The sequence below is a fragment of the Balaenoptera ricei genome, chromosome 9 (assembly GCF_028023285.1).
Source record: "Balaenoptera ricei isolate mBalRic1 chromosome 9, mBalRic1.hap2, whole genome shotgun sequence".
Classification (NCBI taxonomy): domain Eukaryota; kingdom Metazoa; phylum Chordata; class Mammalia; order Artiodactyla; family Balaenopteridae; genus Balaenoptera; species Balaenoptera ricei.
In genome coordinates this window covers 47,082,692-47,105,316 of record NC_082647.1, presented here as the reverse complement: position 1 = coordinate 47,105,316, position 22,625 = coordinate 47,082,692, and the positions used below count along the sequence as shown (strand labels likewise).

General features: G+C 33.9%; 1 protein-coding gene across 1 annotated transcript in view; it reads left to right on the top strand.

The window, feature by feature from the left end:
- Positions 1-22,625, top strand: part of ZNRF2 (zinc and ring finger 2) — a 96,636-nt gene that overhangs the window by 61,367 nt on the left and 12,644 nt on the right. The window contains exon 3 of the mRNA XM_059933669.1: positions 18,508-18,613. Within this exon, the coding sequence (XP_059789652.1) occupies positions 18,508-18,613 (106 nt within the window). The remainder of the gene's footprint in view (positions 1-18,507; positions 18,614-22,625) is intronic.

The window sequence follows — 22,625 nt, the reverse complement described above, 5'->3', positions numbered from 1 at the left end:
TAATTCATTTCTAATTTCATAGCGTTGTGGTCAGAAAAGATGCTTGATATGATTTCAGTTTTCTTAAATTTACTGAGGCTTGATTTGTGACCCAAGATATGATCTGTCCTGGAGAATGTTCCGTGAGCACTTGAGAAGAAAGTGTAATCTGCTGTTTTCAGGTGGAATGTCCTAGAAATATCAATGAAATCTATCTGGTCTATTGTGTCATTTAAAGCTTGTGTTTCCTTATTAGTTTTTTGTGTGGATGATCTGTCCATTGGTGTAAGTGGGGTGTTAAAGTGCCCCCCCCCATTATTGTGTTACTGTCCATTTCCTCTTTTATAGCTGTTAGCATTTGCCTTATGTATTGAGGTGCTCCTATGTTGGGTGCATATATATTTATAATTGTTATATCTTCTTCTTGGATCAATCCCTTGATCATTATGTAGTGTCCTTCCGTGTCTCTTGTAGCATTCTTTATTTTAAAGTCTATTCTATCTGATATGAGTATTGCTACTACAGTTTTCTTTTGATTTCCATTTGTGTAGAATACCTTCTTCCATCCCCTCACTTTCAGTCTGTATGTGTCTCTAGGTCTGAAGTGGGTCTCTTGTAGACAGCATATATATGGGTCTTGTTTTTGTATCCATTCAGTGAGCCTGTGTCTTTTGGTTGGAGCATTTAATCCATTCACATTAAGGTAATTATTGATATGTATGTTCCTATTACCATTTTCTTAATTGTTTTCAGTTTGTTTCTGTAGGTCCTTTTCTTCTCTTGTGTTTCCCACTTAAAGAAGTCCCTTTAGCATTTGTTGTAGAGCTGGTTTGGTGGTGCTCAATTCTCTTAGCTTTTGCTTGCCTTTAAAGCTTTTGATTTCTCTGTGGAATCTGAATGAGATCCTTGCTGGGTAGAGTAATCTTGGTTGTAGGTTCTTCCCTTTCATCACTTTAAATATATCATGCCGCTCCCTTCTGGCTTGTAGAGTTTCTGCTGAGAAATCAGCTGTTAACCTTATGGGAGTTCCCTTGTTAGTTATTTGTCGTTTTGCCCTTGTTGCTTTTAATAATTTTTCTTTGTCTTTAATTTTTGTCAGTTTGATTACCATGTGTCTCAGCATGTTTCTCCTTGGGTTTATCCTGCCTGGGACTCTGCGCTTCCTGGACTTGGGTGGCTATTTCCTTTCCCGTGTTAGGGAATTTTTCAACTATAATCTCTTCAGATATTTTCTCAGGTCCTTTCTCTCTCTCTTCTCCTTCTGGGACCGCTATAATGTGAATGTTGGTTCATTTAATGTTGTCCCAGAGGTCTCTTAGGCTGTCTTCATTTCTTTTCATTCTTTTTTCTTTATTCTGTTCCATGGCAGTGAATTCCACCATTCTGCCTTCCAGGTCACTTATCCGTTCTTCTGCCTCAGTTATTCTGCTATTGATTCTTTCTAGTGTATTTTTCATTTCAGTTATTGTATCGTTCATCTCTGTTTGTTTGTTCTTTAATTCTTCTAGGTCTTTGTTAAACATTTCTTGCATCTTCTCGATCTTTGCCTCCATTCTTTTTCTGAGGTCCTGGATCATTTTCACTATCATTATTCTGAATTCTTTTTCTGGTAGGTTGCCTATCTCCACTTCATTTAGTTGTTTTTCTGGGGTTTTATCTTGTTCCGTCATCTGATACATAGTCCTCTGCCTTTTCATTTCGTCTGTCTTTCTGTGAATGTGGTTTTTGTTCCACAGGCTGCAGGATTGTAGTTCCACTTCATAAATGTTTATGTCTTGCCTTTTGTTTTCTTCTTTTCATATTACTTTCATAATTTTTTAAAATCATTCCAACATTCAAGGCAAGTTTTCCTGATCATAAGAAATCAGAAGAAACAACACAGAGACATTGAAAAGACTTTTGGAGTGCAAGAAAACCCAGTAAACCTTTAGAGCTGTCCTCAGAGGGAAATGATTTTTTCCTCTGGTCCCAGTTCTTACTTTGGTTGGGATGTGGTTTTGGCAGACTCTCATCTTAAAGAAATTCTAATGCAAATTAATAAAATGCATTTCCAAATTTATCTCATTTTTAAGTTTCTTCTATATTAGAGCAAACGTAGGACTCAGCTCAAGTCTATCAACAGTTTTGCCCCTTCGTAAAATATTTTATATGTATATACATAGTAAAAGGTAAACTAGTCTATTTAGATATTTAATCTAGACCTTGAAAGGATTAATAAGATTTGGAGAGAAATGCAGGGTTAGCTCAGAAATAACAACTAGGTAGGTATAGTTTGGGGGAGCAGAGCATGATAAAAGGGAATTGTAGGTGAGAAGATAAATTTAGTGCAGTTTTTAAATAAATTATGTGGAATTTGGAAGATTAATCTTGCGTTCATGTGCAGAAATGTTTGTAAGGAAAGTAATTTCTTAAAGACCAGTTTGGAGAGTGGTGTGGTATTTTATGTAGGAAGTGGTTAGATGATATATTACAGGAGAAAGAGACAGATGAAGAAATTGAATTGGGTTTAGTAAGTGCTGGAAATGGGGAGGGAGGTTTCACAGGTGACTTGAGGATTGGCAGTGGAGGACTCAATTTCGGGTAAAGAGATTGTAAGAGAGTACCTAGCTGCTCTAACTTTGTGCCAGGGATGTTGGTCTTTGCAAAATGTGAAAATTGTGAAATGTGATTTTTTTCAAAGGATTTTTCCAAAATGAGTAAGGGTTAGCGTTAAGGTCACTGAGTATTTTGTTGATTTCAAGAAAGATTTTACAGAGGACTATTGAAGAAATGGCTTGTGAATATTTTTTCAATGACCATTTATTACTTGTATAACCTTTTTTTTTAATGGTTTTTCTCTCTCCTTTAAGTTATCTTGGCCCTGATAACTCAAAACACTGCCCTGCATTTGCCTCAGAGATGGCCTTGAGAAATATCTTCCCAGCTACCGAGTGGTTTGGTTTCAGGGAAGGCAGTATTAACAGAGTGGCTTTGCCTTTTTGGTGAATTGTATTTAACTCTTAACATTTTAACAGTGTATTAAGGTAATAGAACAATAAAAATAATAAAAATATTCTAGGTCGTTTCACTCCTTTGCTATTTAAATATTTATAATATTTATGATTTGCTTGATTTCTTCCATTTTTTGCTGGAATGATTTGGGGTCTCTAGGCTTCTTGACCTCTCAATACCTCCTAGATTATTGTTACTTAGGATTCCTTTTATCTTGATTGCTTTAAACTGCATTTCTTGGTATTCAGTTCTTAGACCTTTCCTTGTAATGCTTTTTGGTATGAGAGACCTTCCTGTAGCTGAAAAATCTTTGACACCCAGTACCCAAATCTTGGTTTCTAAATACCATTCTCCTGTAAAAAGAAAACAGGGCTTCTTGGAGAAATGGCTGATTTGAGGGCTGGAGCAGAGAAAATAAAAGCCTGGAGATCTTGTGTTGTCTGGAAAGCAAGGAAGTGCTCAAAAATCAAAAAGGTGAGGGCATAGGAGCCAACCTGAATGAGCTCCCAGTGAATAACTTGAGCAAGAAAATTAATATAACATGGTATTGGATTATAACTCAAAGTGTAAAATAAATATATCTGGTTCCATCAATCAGTCAGTAAATTAATACAGAAGAGTAAAAGTTTAACTTGGAGATTAAGCCTAAGAGACATTTCTTTAAAAAAAAAAAAAGTTGTTTTTTTAAAAAAAATTTTAACGTTCCTATTTGTGGTGATTTAAAAGAATTTTTTAATGGGCCATATGTGCTCTATGATTTTAAGTATCCCCAAGACACACTAAGACATATTCTATATGGCACAGATATAACTTGAAATACGTAATCTTAGTTTATTATCACCATTTCAATAGTGGATGAAAGGGATTTTTAGGGGGATGAGAGCTACTGTTGTAAGCCCCGGCAACAAAAGACTTTATAATTTTCTCTTCCTCAGGTTTTAGAGGGAAAATGCGAGTTAATTTTCTTAGGTTTTATATTGTGGAATTCTCATAGTGAAGGGCTCCTATTATGAAGTCTTACTTTCTAGCTTCAGACATTTTATGTTTATTATATACAGAATACAGATGTGTGAATATAAAGTATAGCCTATTATTCATTAACATAAGACTCAACTGGACTCTACATGTTTTACACTTTATTAAATCTTACTAAGAAAGATGTTCACTGTCTTGCTCAATGCTTTTTTTTTTTTTTAAGATTTTCAGTTTATCTATTAAGGAACATGATTTGTCTCTACATTTGTTTTGATTCATTGAGAACCTATATCTTTAGTGTTAAACTTGTTAAATTTTTGTCTCGTATTGTGTAGTTTTGCTACTGTTATGGATGACATTTGCTTACCATTTGAATATCAAATTGGTTTTGCTGGTATAAAAAGAAGCCTGGTTGTAGGCGAGTCTGGATTTTCTAGATTTATGACTTCATCTGCAAATGAAGATAATATTTTCAAGTGTTTATGCATACGTTTTGTTTCTTTGTCTTACTGCATTAGTTTGAAGCTTACAAATGATGTTGATAATAGTGGTGCCAGTGGACATGCCCATCTTATGTGTCTGTAGTGTTTCATTGTTTCATGGATGCTTGCTTAGAATTTTGGTAAATCATCTTTATTGTATGTGTGTCATTCTTGTCTCATTCTCTTTTACTTAGGGCAAGAAACAGCCTAATTTTAGTAAATGCTTTTTCCCCTTTTTATTTGTTGATAAATTACATTGGTAGATTTTCTAATGTTTTAGTTGAATTGTGTTGATTTCTAATGTTGCTGGATTTAACTGTTTGATCATGGATTATTACTCTTTTAAAACAATGCTACCAAGTTTGTGCTGGCTAAAGATTATGCTAGCAAAGTAAGTGGGAAAGCTTTCCATCTTTTCTCTTCTCTGGAATAATTTGAAAAACCCAGGAAGGACTGTTCTTTTCATATCAGATAGAATTTGACTGTAAAACCATCTACCCCTTTTTTTAAGGTAGATCTTTGACAGTCCTTTTAACTTCTGTGATTATTAGTATATTCATGTTCTTCTACTTCCTCAGTCAATTTTGGGAATTTATATTTTGTTAGAAAATAATTGTTTTCTTCTAAATATCCTAATTAATTGCCATAGCATTGCATTAACATTTTCTTACAAATATTTTAATTTTTACAATATTTTTGATTATATTGCCCTTTTCGTTCTAATGTTATATATTTTTGTACTTTTGAACCTTAGGCTAGCTAAAAGGGCTAATGTTTAATTGATATTTTCAAAGAAGCTACTTTAGAGTTGTAAATAAAGCTACTAATTTATTAGTACTATGTACTGAATAAAGCTACTTATTTCTTTTCAATTTTTAAATTTTAATAAAAGTATTTTAGAAATAGAAATATTTTCTTATAAGAGCTTTATTTGTATCTGAGGTTTTAATATGAAATATTTTTGTTAATGTCTAGATAATTTCTCATTTCAATTTTTAATCTTATTTTGATTCAGAGGTTAACTAGAAAAAAACCCTTCTGAATTTTGAAGATAAATTTTATGCGGGGAGGGGTATGTGTGATGGGAAGTCTTTTTGATCTTGATATTAGAGAATGCTGCCCATAATAGCTATGTTTTTGAAATTCATTGATGTTTTCTTTGTGACCACGTAGTTCACTGACCTCTGTAAATCATGAATATAAGAGAAGCATATATGTTTTCTGTAGAGTAAAAAATTTACTTCTACTATTATTCTTTTTAATTCATATGTATATAAGTACTTCCAGTAAATTGTATTTGGTTGTATTATTGAAATATTCTGTATCCTTGCTTATGTTTGGTTTACATAGTCTGACAAATTTGGGAAGAAGTTTGTTAAAGTATCTATCCCCTCTGTGGCCATAGTTTTACTAATTTTTTCTTATTTTTTTTTAAGTTCCTTTTGGTGATAGTGTCCTTGCCACAATCTTTTTCTGGCTTTATATATTTCATAGCTGTGTTATTTGAAAAACTATTTATGACTTATTTTCCATTTGGGTTGAATCTTTTTATGCTATAGAGTACACTTCTCTCTGTTCTGCTTTCTCCAAGATTATTTTGACTTATGTTTACCAGAAGCTGTGAAGGGTCTGAGATTTTACCCTACTTGTAAGCTAACATATCAGCCTGCTACAGTTTCATGAATTCTGGCAGAAAAGAGAATCAAAGGACTTCTATTATTATTAATCATAACAGCAGCCAGAGTATCAGCATTTTCGTGTGCCACTTCCTAAAGTCCCTATTCCCACAGGGTGATGGTGAAGAGGGCAAGGGGATATCTGCATGCTCAGCAATTTGCATTACACAAGAGGAACCCTGAGCTTAGGGAAGTAAGCAGGTCCACCCTCGCACTGGAGGGGACACTGTATCTTTCAAGGCTGTTTGCTCTACAAAGATCCTTGAAAAGATAGTCCAAGACTTGAACAGGAGAGACCCATGGAGAATTGTTACCCAGCTGTTTTTATTTGTACCTGCCTATCTTTGCTTATTCCTTTTTTTCTTTAATTAATTTAAATTTTATTTTTGAATAGGTAATATGTTTGCCAAAGCAGAGAGGTACAAAGGATGTACCGTGAAAAGTTCATTCATAATGAACTTTTTAATTTTTTAGGTATATAAGTTATATATTATCTAATCATAAATCCCACATTTGTTTTAATCTTACAGTTAAGTAGATTCAGTTCTCACTGCAAATCCTTTTGCTTTAGCTATTCCAGGCATCTCTTGGTTAGCTTAGGTTTATCCTCATACAAATCCTTTGAGAAGGGCTCATGGGAAACTGTTCACTAGACTGCTTCCATGTTTAATATTGGTTGTCTGTGTTTTTTGTTTGTGTTTTTGAATTACAGTTTGGGTGTAAAATCTTTGGGTTACGCTTCCTTTACTTGAGGATATTATAAGCTTTCTTCCAGTCTTACAGTGTAAAATGCTTCTCTGGAGATGTCTGAGACCAGCCTGATTTCACCTCCTTTTAGAATTGACAGTCTTTTTGCCAAGGTGCCCAAAGAACTCTATTTTTTATGACCAATATCTACTAGCATATATTTTAAATAGTGTTGAGTTTTCATGATTAGTTTTCTCTAGGATTCAGTTCAATTCTAGGATTTAAGTATATAGATCTAGATCTATTTTTGTTTCTGTGATGTAGTTTTATTTTTTACAATACTGTAGGTGTGTAATAGGATCTCCCTTTCTTGTCTTCCTTAGGTAACATTTTTTTCTGTAATTATTAAAGCTTTTTTCATTTCCAGTTTACTATTCTCACTTTTGACCCCTTGTGTTCCTAACTGTGATATCAGGTATGTCTGTGCTTTCTTGTTCTCCTTCTAGTTTCACCTTCATCTTGTAATAGGTTTTTTTCCCTCTTCTTTTTCATCTTCACTCCTGAGCTCTTATATTTTGGCATGTGTTCTAAGACAGTTGCTTCTCTATGTTTCCCTGTTTTGTTTATTTTTTCTTTTTAATTCATAGTAAATAAGTTGATTTGTTGAGGCTAGATAGTAGTTATATGATGTCCTGTTATACTGTTCAACACACATACATTTACATTATAGCTGGTAAATTTAGTGTTGTTCTTTCCCTTATTTTGTATTTATTGTCTATTTTACTTTGTTCTTCCCAGCCTTCTCTGGATTGATCAAGTTACTTTCCCTTTCCTCCAGATTAATTCAGAACTTTTACTATACATCTTTCATTCCTTCGTTGGTTACCTTACTTTAATATATATTTTTAAACATATACTTCTGTTTTATTCTGTCAAAATCAGGAGTTTTCTTTGTGCTCATCCCCCTAATATATTATTCTTGCTCACTTTCCTGTCCCCTACTCCCCTCCCCCTCTATCTCCAAGTCCTGGATATTATGAAATAATTTAGACTTTACATCCTACATTACATATTAAGTTTGCACTGGCAGGATGTTACTTTTGTTTCAAAAATCCTTAGTTATGTTACAGTGTCAATTACAGTATTATCTATTTAGATTTAAATTTCACTTACACATATTTCATTGCTCACTGCTGTTTTCTGTACTCTTTAATTTTCTCTTTCTGTATATTGAGGGTTTTTGTTGTTATTTTAATTTTCTTTTTTGTTAAAAGCATTTTCATGAATAATTTCCTTAGAAAGCCTTTCATGGATGGTATACTTAATGAGCTGTTGGATTCCCAAGTGTTTCTTGTTCACCTTCATATATGATTACTATCTTTTGCTGAATATAGGATATTTTTCTTTTTCTTTTTTTTTTCCCCTTTAAGTCTGTAAAATTGTGTACTGTCTTACTCCCATTATTATAGATGTGAAGTCTTGCTGGGTCTCATTGTTTTTTCGTCTTAATTTACCTGTTCTTTCCATTTGGAAGCTTACAGGTTAATTTTTTTTTGAATGTTGGAAATCCTCTTTTTTTCCCAGGATGCATCTATTTAAGTGTTTTTTCACTCGACTCCCATCTTTATTAATCCTGCTTGAGACTTTATAAACCTTTTCAGTCTAGCAACTCAAATGTTTAGTCAGCTCAGGGATTATTTTCTTCTAGTATTTCTTTGATTATTATTTCTTTCTCTGTTCCTTTTTCTCTTCCTGTGATTCCTATGATTTCAACATTAGAGCTCCTGGATTTATCCTCTGTGTCTTATGTTTTTGTTAATTTTTTTTTTTTTTTTTTAGTTACATGATATTTATTCTAGATTACTAACTTAGTTTTCTGCATTGGCCTTCCTTTTTCCCTTCTGAAATATTAAATTAAAAAATAATGGGTTTTGGTTCTAGGAATTTCTACTTGTGAAGTCATCATCCCTTTCCTTCCTCCCTTTCTTCCATTCATTCATTTGTTCTGATATTATAGTAGGTGTCTATTTCAGTTTTTCAGCTTGCTTCACCTTCATTCACATTGTTGTGTATACTTAGTTTATGACCTTTCTCTGTTCCATAATGTTAGCACACATGTAGATCATACTATTATTTCTTTCTCAAATAGAAGTGGATAGAATGTAGGATATTCTTCTCTTGTGAGCCTTGTGATCATTAGCTTGGCACACACTAGCCCTTTTTGTTTAGAAGTGTGAGGAAAGAAGTTTCCCTGTTCTTGGGTGCAGAGAGAGTTCTGTCCTCAGGCCAACTCAGTAGCTTCTTTTTTTCAGTAGTGCTTTCACTGTCAGAGCAGCCTTCTTCCCTTGTTCCAGTGGGATTCACTCAGGTACTGAAGTTGCCTGGGCAACTGAAGGATTGGTAAACTTTGAGCAGAAAGAAATAAACCTGTTTCAGAATCAGTGTGTTTCCCCTCTTCTTAAAACAATTTTCTTATAAACCCATTTTACACTTGCTCTCTCTTGATTTTTCATGAGGTTTCATTATCTGAGGTTTCAGATGAATCTAGATTTAGATTCTCCAGGATCCAGCAATTAGTTACAGTTATTTTAGTAATTTAGTCACAGTATTTAGTCATTTAGTAGCAGGGTGAAGAGGGATCAAGAAAGAACTCTGAGTTGTTAATGTTACATGACTGTTGTCAGAGCTACTGGTTCTCACCTTCCTGCTTTTTCCTTCAGGTACATATGAGTTTCACTCTTTGCTCTGTTATCTTAGGAGTGGACATTTAAAATCTCTCTCCTGTGCATACATAGTGCTTTTAATTCTTTACCCATACATGCTAATCAACCTATAATTATTTATTGGCAAACTCCGCATATACTCAGTGCTTTCTGGTTGATTGGCTGATATGAACCACTGGATAAAGACGAAGTCAGTACACTTAAAAAAAAAATAGGTCTGAGCTCAGCTGAGTCACCAGACTGCAAGTGCAGTGCCCAAGTCACTGAAACACCAACCCCCTGGCTTTGGGGCATTTTCTCTGCCATTGGTTCATTTGTTGCTTGGTGCTTTCTTTAGTCTTCGGAGATCTTTTGCTTCATTAGCTGTTCAAAAAATATTTATCAAGCAGTTACTGTGTACAAAATACTATGCTACGTGCTGGAGTAAGCAGAACCTACAAGGTTCCCTGCCCTCATGGAATTTACTGTTTCTTGAATACAGAGGTTGCAAAGTATTGGCTACATCAGGCTCACAGACTTTTTTTGTTTGCTTACACAGTATCAAAGATGTTTTTGAGTCAATATTTTGAAAATGAAGAAATTTCATCTAAAAACCTAAATTTGCAGCTGCTTTAAATATACCTAGCCACACTGGCTCTTTATTCCCACATGGCATTCTGCTATAGTAGCAACCGCCCCTTTAGATAGGACTGTGGGCACCAGTTTGTCACAATTACCTGTTAACCCCTAAAACTAAGGCCAAATTCAGTTGACATTTATTGTCACAACTGTTTTGTTCTTTTTTCTTCTGAAGTAGTTTAAAAGATGAGCTACTTTTTGAACGTTTTCTGGCTTATCCCCCTTTAGGCATTTTGAGTTTTGACCCTGTACATTATCTACCAGTCAGCCTGCTAATTACCTTGTAGCCTCAGGGGGAAGCAGCAGGGAAAGACCATCACGCTTTAGCCTCAGTACGTATACATACACATTGTAATACGCCTTCTCAGATTCATTCTAACAGAATGATAGATAGAATCGTAGTTCATAAATCTGATAATAGTTCTGACATAATATGTTTTGTTGTATGCTATAATACAATACCATTGTATTGACATTTTTCAGTTTCAATACGATAGTAGAATTTTGTTTAATTTAGCTAAGTAACATTTAGAGCCTTAAGCATTTTTACATTCATTATTAGTTCTTTTATTTTTAATCATCAATATGAAAGACTGTGAGATGCAGGTATTATGACTTGCAATTTATTTGAAGAAAACGAGACTCAGAATTTTGTGCATTGTCCAAAGTTCAGACCTGTTCTTTTCCGTAAGACTGCAATTCTATTTGCGTTATCTCATTAGATCTTCATAACACTTTTAAGAGACAAGTCTAGCAGGTTTCATCATTTCTTTAGATTGGAGAAAACAAACTCAGAGGAAGTGTCCTTTCTTGCCAGTAATCACATAGCTAGTATTCAGAACATACCTGCTCCTTGCCAGGTACAGTGGTAGGTATTTAACAGATATTATTTAATTCTTACCACTGCCCTATGAAGTAGGTATTGTTGCCCCATTATATTCCTAAACCCGTTGCAGAGTTGGAATTTGAACCTAGAACTGTCTATAAGTAACACTTTTTAAAAATTTGCTACATTATATTACCCAGATTGTTTGACTCTTTTGTTATTGCCATTAAAGCCTACATTATAATTTAATACATTAATCTAATTCTAAAAGTATACAATCATAAATTAAGTTTGAAAATCAGCTTTTTTGTTTTTTTTAGGACTGATGTTTTTCTCTCTGCATTGATTCAAATCAAAAATGGACCTGAAATTTTTTAGTTCAAAGTATATTTTATTTTAATTTTGTATATATTCAGCAGTTTCTTTTCTTTTTTTTTTTTTTTTCTTTTCTGTATGTGTGTGTTTTGGGGTATTTTTTTGTTTGGTTTTGGGGGTTTTTTTTTAACTTTTTAATGTGGACAATTCATTTAGGTAAACACTTGTTCAGGGTTTAGCAAATCAGTGATTTGTAACAGGGAGGGAGTAAAGGAAAGTCATCTTAATTTGGTATGAAGATTGGGAAGTAATTTGGTAATTTAAAAATTTCTTAGATGACTTGTATAACTTCTTGCAGCTTATTAGGTACCTTTTTTAAAAAAATTAATTAATTAATTTTTGGCTGCGTTGGGTCTTCGTTGCTGTGCGCGGGCTTCTCATTGCAGTGGCTTCTCTTGCGGAACATGGCTCTAAGCGCGCGGGCTTCAGTAGTTGTGGCACACGGGCTCAGTAGTGTAGCTCGCCAGCTGTAGAACGCAGGCTCAGTAGTTGTGGCGCACGGGCTTAGTTGCTCCGTGACATGTGGGATCTTCATGGACCTGGGATTGAACCATGTTCCCTGCATTGGCAGGCGGATTCTTAACCACTGCGCCACCAAGGAAGTCCCGGTAGCTGGTTTTATAAAATACTTAATCCTGAGCTATTTTTTTAGGCGAGTTAGAAATAAAAAGGTCCAAGAAAACTAAATCTATAAGTATTTATTTAGTGTTGTTTTTGTATATTTTACCTTTTAGAGTATATACTTTGGGTTCCATTTTATTTTACTTACATTTTCTTGGAGAAGGTGCCAAATGTCAATTTCCAAAATATTCCCAAGAGTACACATCTTTCCTTAAAAGTCATCAGAAGAGTCACAACTTCTGTCTCCTCTTGAAGAATAGTCTTAGTTTTAAAGTAAGTTTCTAACAATGCAAATGAAAAGTGGCTATATGTTTAGCCAATTCTCAATTATATTTAAACTAAAGAAAGCATTGATGCAGTAAATGTCAGTAGCATCTAGGCAGAGGAAGCCCACAATTTCTCGTCAAACCAGAATAAGAAGTTTCCAAACAGGGTAAAATTTGACCCTGACCATGAACTTTGAGTTTTAGACAGTTTAGTAAAGGTTATCCCCATGTTTTTATTGATATATTAATCTTACAGTGAAAATGACTGTTTTCCTTTGTTAAATATCATTTCTAACTCCCCTTAATGATACTTGAGTACAGTAACATCTCACGGATCTATAATCTAGAATATTAATGTTAACTTCTCTTAAGTCCATTAGATATAACTTTATATCTGAAAGTATTTATTAATAAACCTTGTGAGCCACAATTTTTCATTCTTTGAGTAATTGCTTCTTACTAATGTTGTGAATTTTTTTAATTCTCGATTTTTCTAGGGATTATTTCACATTTCAGCTGCTTTTGTTTTCTACTGCTATCATTGAGGGTTCAAGAACAAAAAATAAGTCTTCAGGTAAAATGCCTGATCCATAATAGTGCTTGGCATTGTATTTTGCTGAAAAGATCATATACCTTTGGATGCTTGATCTGAAAATAAGGTTGTGATGATTATGAAATTTTCGCATGGAGTTTTGTTGGCTGCCTCTAACAAATTTGGTCTTAGTTGTTGTTTTTCTCCCCCACCACCCCAAAGGATTTTGGCTGTCTGCTTTTGTTCATGTTGTCTTGATCTGCAGTAACTATATGGATATGTGCTTGTACTTGCTAAATATTTTAATTTTGCATATTTGGCTGCTTGAATTTTAAGTAATTTCTTTGGGTGATGCAAATTATGAGCTTGAGGCTATGAGTAAAATAACAATTTACAGAAGTTTTTAGTTTATAAATGTATGTTTCTTATCTACTATATTGAAATATATAGATTTCACATTTTGCAAAAATTAAATTTACAATTCAGTTCCTCAGTTGCACACATTTCAAATGCTATTTTCAGGCCATATGTGGCTAGTAGCTACTGTTTGGACAACACAGATAAAAGATTATTTCTGTCATCATAGAAAGTTCTGTTGGACAGGGCTGTTTTCCTGTTCCATAGAAGGAAGTAAGCGGTAAAGTGTGAGTTCATTTCTGATACCAGTTTTTATAGCAGTTTAATAACTCCAGAAGATAAAGCATATGACCAGTCTTAAGCATACTTCCTCTAAATAGGTAGCCATCCTCACCTTTAATATTCAAATCTAACGTTGCCTAAAACAGTTTGCTTCTGTATTTATACTCTTAAAGTGAAATTGTTTTGTAGCAAAATTCATGAAGTTGTAGAAAGGCCAAAGACTTACCCTAAATTTGAATCCTGACCCTAGAACTTACTCGTTCAGTAACTTCTGGTAAGTTACTTAATTTATTTGAGCCTCAGTTTCTTTATCTGTAAAATGGAGGTAACCTTAGTTACCTCATAGGATTAATAAAAGACTTAAGTACTTCTAAAAGCATGTAGCAAAGTGGACATTTATAATACTTTTAAATATAGAATGAAGCCAAAACGTTTAAAAGTTAATTAGGCAGTATCATTTGTATGGAGTTGTTCCCAGTCTGGCAATTATAATAGGTCTCTAGAAATGGCTGGGTCAAGAGTATCCTATAGAAGTTTCTGTTGGCCATGGGATTATTTATGACAATTTATAAAATTGCAACAACTAGAATAACCAGAATGGGGAGAAGAGGAAAGAGAAAAATGACCAACTTTGTTTTTCAAGAAGTCATAAAGGTTTTTCTGATAATAATGATAAAAACTAATATTTTGTATAGTGTTTTTATAACATGAAATTTCACACAAGAGTCTTTAAAATTTCATCTCTATAATATTTTGAATACCTTTATTAATGCTAGTATTAAAGAAGAGTGAAAGGAAACTCAAGGGTGACCAACATTTTGGAGGTTATGTACCTAACTAATAGTGAGAATGGAAATTCATATATCACTTGCAACTTTAAATCTTATGCTCTTTCTATTTCAGCATGCTCTTTCCTTGATAGCAGTTGTTTTCTGAAGCAGGTGTATATTTCAGAATCTCTAGGGATGGGGCCCAGGTATATGTTTTTTTGTTTTGTTTTGTTTTGTTTCTCTGTTGAGCAGAATACATACCCAAGTGATTCTGGTGCCTACTTCTTGATAAAATCATTGTTCTATTCCAGGTTTAATTCTTCTTTTCCTGTATCAGTACCTCTAAATTAATGCATAGACCATGTGAATAAATCAAAGAATTAGACTGAAAAGGAATACACTGATTCCAGCTGTTAGGTGGGACATCAACACTTTTGAAAAAGCAATACAAGTTTAGTTTCCTGTTCACAGTCTTGAGTATCTCTCCACTAATCAGTGTTTGTGGAGAGCGGGAATTCCATACTAGCCAACCATGGTAGTTAAATCTATTTGTGTTCCCTTCTCTGCTTTTCTCATATTAATTTTGGCTAGTTAGTAGTCTACCCTTAAGGTATTCTAGTCCTAAAACATTGACTCCTTATTGCCTGAGATGGTTTCTTCATGACGGTTTTCAATTGATTAGCTAAAGACTTTTAATAATCTTTTCTCAGCTGTCTTAAAGATGCTTCAATGTCCTGGATTTAGTGGTATTTCTAGGCCCTATTTAACTCTGCATGTATCTCATTACTAAGCTGAAAACTTCCCTTTGAAAGAAAGTACAATGTCACAATAGGGTAGGAGAGGGGCATACTCTAGAAAACCTCCAGTCAAAAGTTAATCACATTGCATAGTAACTTTTCAAAAATAAATACCTTCAAACGTACAAAGACAGATTCTCTTGGAAATAAGACTTTCAAATTTGAAAATTAAGCATTTGCTACTTGGGGCAGTAACTGTTGAGAACGAACTATCTTTTAACTCAGAGTTGCTTATCAAAATGCAGTTGAGCAGTGGCTATAATATGTTAATGTTAACTTTTAATTTTCTGAGCAGAGATCATTTCATTAGAAACTGTTTACATTGGCTATTGGGCTGCTTCTGCACTGAAAGTAATGTGTTTGGAATGTTCTTATATGTGTGTGTGTGTGTATGTATATATATATATACATACACACACACATATACACACATATACATGTATGTGTATACATATATGTATCTTAACATAGAAAGTACAGTTCTGCATATTTTTTATTACTTGGACTTTAGGACCTTCTGATTAAAATGACTGACATTAATATGTCATTCTAGATTAAACTAAAAAGATTTTTTTAAATTAGTACCTGCAAAGCATATCATTATATTCTTAAAATATATATTATTCTGTTAATTATATGCAGATTGGATTTGTCTTTGTTGTACTGTAAATAAATTTTCTTATAAACAGGATAACCAAGGCCTTTTAAAATACTAAAATTTTCCCAACTCAAAGATTTTTAAAACCTATTGTAATAAAGAAATGAGAGTTGGTAGTTATAGGTCAACATAAAAGCATTCTAAGACACTTAACATTTCTGTGAACAATGAATTCAGAAGCTTTTACTTCGTGGATTTCTACCTATTTTTATTTTGTGTTGAGAATCTGTTACATAGATTTATATGGCAAAAATGTGGCAATACTTTTTATTTTTTAAAAGCTGGTCTATCTAATTTATGTTAATAGAGATTTTTTGGTTCCTTTATACTTAAATCTAGATGCATTGTTACTGTATTCCAAAAGGTAGAAAATTTGATACCCTAGTCCATCAATTCTAAGACACACTTCTTTTTATAAATTTTAACAACTCTGAAAAATGAGACATGTCTTAAAATTGATTTGTGTCATAGTTTAATGGAAGCATTTTTTTCTTGGTGAAATATAAAACTCATGGTGCATCTTATAATTATTGATGTCTTAGGCTTGATAAGAAGTGATGGTTAATTTTTTGAAGTTAGTTGTGGGACTTGGATTTATGTTATGATGTGGTATATCTTTGTGGTGAAAAAAATCTAAGTGGTGAGAACATACCACAAAAAATTCCATATTATTTGGAATTATACCTGTACCATGATCCTTTAATGTTTCCTTCAGATCTTTTCCTCTTTTTTTCATTGCTATCATCCTAGTGTTAAATGATAAAACTAAAAAATTTGGTAACAAGTTTGATGTCCTTTATTCAATGGAAAAACAATCCATAGATTGGGGGACTACACTGCCTAATAAGCACCTCCCCAGGGGATTTTGGACAAGAGTGAGTTTTATGGGGCCTTAGAAGAGGCACTGTGAAAACAGGACATGATTGGCTAGGAGGCTGGGGGTTTCCTTATAAGGCTTACAGGTTCTATTTTCTAGGGCAAGGTAGGCTAGCTAAAGCTGAGTTGGAGGATTGTGATTGGTGTTGGGTTTCCTTGAGAGTGAGGTATTTTCTGTAGTGCAGGCTGACTTAGGTATAGGTTTGGGACGTGGTCAGAGCCACTGAGATGACTTCCATTTTGTGGGTTCCAATATACCAATTAACTTTAACACTAGTTAGGTGCTTTACATTAAACTGGTTCCCTATCTGTGGAAAGCTATCCAGAACAATAAGAGGAACATGGAGATCAAGAGAAGGAGGAAAGACTTGGGGTTGCAGGTGGGGTCGGGGTTGCGGTTGGGACCTCCAGGGTCAAGAAAAGAAAAATGGGGAGAGGACTCTTGAGGGGAGTGTTAATAGGCATCATTTTTCATTTACCCAGTTCCACTTGCCCAAAAATCTTCTTCTGGTTAAGTCTTTGATGTGATATATTAGCTTGTGAGCTACCCAATAGTTAGCTAAAATTACATCAACCATATTCCCTAGATTCTGAAAGCATAAGTCTTCTTGCTAAGGCCTTTCCTTTTTCTGTGGAAGTTGCCCTCTTACCCCCTCTAGCCTTATGGGTAAATCATCTGCTGGTACCTTACTTTCTGTAGACCAAATAGAGTCTGTATTTCATCTTAATGTGCTATCTCAAAATGAATAACTAAAGGGGGAACTACTTATAGAATGGATTTTTCTAGAAGGAACTATTACAGATATGTGCACAATTAAATTTGTTGGTGTTTATAAGAGGTATGGGACTAGCAGATGAGTACTTAATTTTAGGAAACTTTCCTACCTTGCTCTGTGTTTAAGCACTTAGGTAGAGATTAATGCAGCCTTTCCCCTTTAGCTTGTTTGGTTTTTATTTCCAAAACCAGTAATTTATCTATTTGTGATATAAATTTATATTGCATTTTCCTGCTTTTGCTTTTTGTTCTCTAAACTTACTAAGAATGTGTACTCTTCAACAGTTTTAATGGCATGTTTTAGTTATTCCTCATTTAAAAAGAGTCACAAAGTATGTCCGGCTAATATACTCTATTTTAGGCAAGATCCTTTTAAAATTAAAATTTAACGTTAATAAAATGTAATTTAAATTAAAATTTCAATATAAAACATAAATTGAGAGAAGCTTTTTTTTTTTTTTTTCCCGAAAGGAATTTTTGCTTTATAAAGGCTTTCACCATAGGAATATTTTAAACAAAGTGATTAAAATACCGTGCAAGTTAGTCTAATTGCTGCCTGGAGTAGACTTGGCATTGTCATGGGAAAGGATTAAGACCTAAATATAGTACAGTTATTAAAATTGGGAAATTTAATGTTAAAAAAAAAAGGATTAAGAAGAATTGTTGAGCCTTATGCCTGAAATCCTCAAGTTTCCAAAAATCCCTTTCAGAATCTACACAAAAGCTTTGATTTACCTTTGTATTTTCTTGAATTAAGCAGATTTTTTTAAAAGTCCTATATTCAAGATGATTTCTTTAACTTATGCAATTTTGTTATTTTAGAATTTTAAAAATTACAATAGTATTTTCATGTCTTTTCTGCCATGTTATACTCTATACACTTTTTTTAACTAGCTTGGGCACCAAATTAATATTGATTAGTAGGATAAGGACAATAAATTCCAAATTCCAAATAACTGACTTACTGATAAAGTTTTACAGCAAAGTCTTTTGCAAGTTGGAGGATTCCATACTGTTCTTAATTACTAACTGCAATGCCTCAATGAAATCTAAATGGAAATGAGAGACACTGTCCATAAGTAAAGGTAAACATTATTCACTGATTTGTGAATAGCATTTCAATTATAGGTGCTGAGTTTTATGTATTTCTGACAAAATATGCCAGTCACCACTCTTTATAAATTAGCATTCACATAATTCTTTCAGTTTTATTGTCCTAAACTCATTTTCTTTTTTCTCAGAGGATGTGCTGAGTAAAGATGCTGGGGAATGTGCAATATGCCTTGAAGAATTGCAGCAGGGAGATACTATAGCACGACTGCCTTGTCTATGCATATATCATAAAGGGTAAGTTTATTTTTATGTTAACCAAATTGATATTAGACTAAAAGACCTTTCTCAAGTTTCACACTTTTGTAGTTAGGGCTGAAAAGATTTCTTCTTCATTGAAACTCCCTTTCCCCATTTCTTAAAAAACAATAGCCTTACTGTTGGTGGGAATGTAAATTGATACAGCCACTATGGAGAACAGTATGGAGGTTCCTTAAAAAACTAAAAATAGAACTACCATACAACCCAGCAATCCTACTACTGGGAATATACCCTGAGAAAACCATAATTCAGAAAGAGTCATGTACCACAATGTTCATTGCAGCTCTATTTACAATAGCCAGGACATGGAAGCAACCTAAGTGTCCATCGACAGATGAATGGATAAAGAAGATGTGGCGCATATATACAATGGAATATTACTCAGCAATAAAAAGAAAGGAAATTGAGTTATTTGTAGTGAGGTGCATGGACCTAGAGTCTGTCATACAGAGTGAAGTAAGTCAGAAAGAGAAAAACAAATACTGTATGCTAACACAAATATATGGAATCTAAAAAAAAAAAAAAGGTTCTGAAGAACCTAGGGGAAGGACAGGAATGAAGACGCAGGCGTAGAGAATGGACTTGAGGACACAGGGAGGGGGAAGGGTAAGCTGGGACGAAGTGAGAGGGTGGCATGGACATATAAACACTACCAAATGTAAAATAGATAGCTAGTGGGAAGCAGCCGCGTAGCACGGGGAGATCAGCTTGGTGCTTTGTGTCCACCTAGAGGGGTGGGATAGGGAGGGTGGGAGGAAGATGCAAGAGGGAGGAGATATGGGGATATATATATATACACGTATGACTGGTTCGCTTTGTCATACAGCAGAAGCTGACACACCATTGTGAAGCAATTATACTCCAGTAAAGATGTTAAAAAAAAAAAAAAAGGCCTTCTTTTTCCTGCTAGTACTAAAACTTAAGCCCATATCTGTTTGCATCCCAAAGGCTACCATTTGTTAAGCATTTACTGTGACCCAGGTGTTGTCCATAGCTTCTTGAATAGGTTATCTTATATAAGCCTTGTAACAATCTCATTGTACAGCTGAGGAAATAAGCTGGGGACCATAGGCAATCTCTCCAAGGTCGCATAGCTGGTAATAAATGGAAGAACTGAGATTCTAGCCATGTCTGTTTGACTCCAGAGCCCATCTGGTTTCTCATAAAGTGTTCTTGGTTTCAGGAAAAATTTGATTTAAGATGATTTAAGGTAACCTACAAAAAGAATAGAAAACTATAACTTTAAAAGCAATAAAAGAAATAATGTGGAATTTTATTTAAAAGCAGGGCATGGGGGTTGGGGAAAACATAGAGAAAATAGTAAATAGTACCAAAACAAAGAGGCAAAAATAAATCCAATATCAGTAATTATAATAAATCCAAATAGATCAAAGTAACGAGTTGAAAACAAAAGATTGGGATATGCTGTTGATGAGCAACACACTTAAATGTAAGGGTTATAGAAAAATATGGATGTAAAGGGATAGTAAACCATATCCAGGCAAATATTAACTAAAGTAAAACTGACAAAGCTAAATTAATATTGGACAAAATTAACTTTATTGCAGAAAGTATTAATATTTTATGATGATAAAATTATATAAAATTCAATTTTTTGTGTACTAAAGAACACAGTCTCAAAATATTCGTAGAACTGTCAGAAAAAATTGACAAATCCATCATGATAATGGGAAATTTCAATACACTTCTCACTGAGGCAAGCTGACATACACGAAATTAGTTAAGACCTAGAAAAATTGAGCAATACAGTTAACAGATTTGATCTAATGGATGTGTATGTGTATATCTGCACCCAGCAATTAGAGAGTACATTTTCTTTTCAGTACGTATGAAGTATTGTAGAAATTGATCCATGTACTAGACCATAAGACAAGTCTTAACAAACCACAAAACGTTGGTACCATACAGAATGCTGTTCTCTGAGCTCAGTTTGATGTCAGTGACAAAAGATAAATATTCTGTGATCAAAGAAGAAGTCATAAGGGAACTTAGAAAATACTCTGAACTGAATAATAGTGAAAACCAAGGCTTGTGTTAAAAGAAAGACTGAAAAGGACTCCCCTGGTGGTGCAGTGGTTAAGAATCCTCCTGCCAATGCAGGGGACACGGGTTTGATCCCTGGTCTGGGAGGGTCCCACATGCCACGGAGCAGCTAAGCCTGTCTGCCACAACTACTGAGCCTGCGCACCTAGAGCCCATGCTCCGCAACAAGAGAAGCCACCATGGTAAGCCCGCGCACTGCAATGAAGAGTAGCCCATGCTTGCTGCAACTGGAGACAGCCCGTGCGCAGCAACAAAGACCCTACGCAGCCAAAAATTAATTAATTAATTAATTAATTTAAAATATTTTTTAAAAGACTGAAAATCAATAATCCAAGTTCTTACTGAAATTAGAAAATTGGTAACAGAATAAACACAAAACAATAAAGATCAGAGAAGAAAAAAATTGAATGAAAAAATTACACACTAGAGTAGAGACTGACAAAGTCAAAAGTTGGTTCTTTGAAAAGAATAATAAAATAGATTAGCCTCTGGCAAGATTGTCTCTAGAAGGAAAAAATAAACAGTATAGGAATGAAAAGGAACACGTAACTCTAGATATGGCAGAAATTAAAAACGATTGGAAAATTCTGTGAAAAATTTTATACTTTTCAAGTAAAAAATTTAAACAAAACAGACAGTTTCCTTAAAAATATAATATTGTCCAAAATGACTCAAAAAGAAGTAGGAAACCTGAATAGACTAATAACTATCATAAGTAGTTATTAAGACTAACCCTGAAAAACCACAAATATTTTTTAAAAAACCACACCAAAAGCCTAAAAACAGGCCCACGATGACAGTTTGACAGCAAATTTACCAGATGTCCAAAGAACACCATGTTAACAGTAGTAAATTCCCCCCAAAAGTAGAAGATGATAGAAGGTTCTCCCACTTATTTTATGAGAATAGTATAAACTTGGTAACCCAAATCAGACAAGGACAGGATAAGAAAGAAAATTAAAAGGAACTCTCATTTATGAATATAAATGCAAAATCCAAAAACATACTAGCAAACCAAATTTGTCAATATAGATCGAAAATAATGCCTTTCAACCAAATTGGATTTATGCTACGAATGCAAAGATATATGTGATTAGAAAATTTATGTATATAAGTTACCACATTAACAGAGGAAAAGGACCGTATTAATAAATTCTATATTATTAATAATTTAAAATCAAAAGCAAAGAATAAATATTCGATAATATATTAAAATTAATAAGAATTTAGCTGGGTTGCCAGATATGAGCTCAACATATGAAAACCAGCTGCATTCATATCCCAGTACAAAAAATATATATAACTTTTTTTTAGAATAAAAACATTAACAGCAACAGAAACTACAACGGGAATAAAGTATGTTGAGAATAAATCTTAAGATATTCAAGACTTTAAAACTTTATTGAAAGATATTATGGAAGGTTTGAAGTAAATACAGGTACCTTTTTGTGGCTAGGAAAACTCAATGTCATAGAGATGTCACTTCACCCCAAATCTATGTAGTTAATGCTATTCCAGTCAAATCTCAACTAGTTTTTTCATGTAACTTGACAAGTTGATTCTTAAATATATAATGGATAAAAGAACAAAGGGCCAAGAATAGTCGAGACACTCATAAAGAAGAAAGCGATGCTGGGGGCAGGGAGCTTGTCCTGTACAAATTCACCATAGGACTATTAATTAAGACAGTTTGGAAAGGATATAGGTGGGTAAGTGGGAAAGAATAGAGTCCATAAACACCCATGCATATACGGAGAGACAACGTAACTTGGAGGTTAAGAGCATGGACTGTTGGGAGTCAGGATTCCTAAGGTTTGAATTCCAGCCCCTCTGTTAATTCACTGTGTCATCTTGGTCAAGTTACTTAATTTTTCTCTGCCTTAATCTGTAAAATGAGGCAATAGTACCAACTTCATAAAGTCTG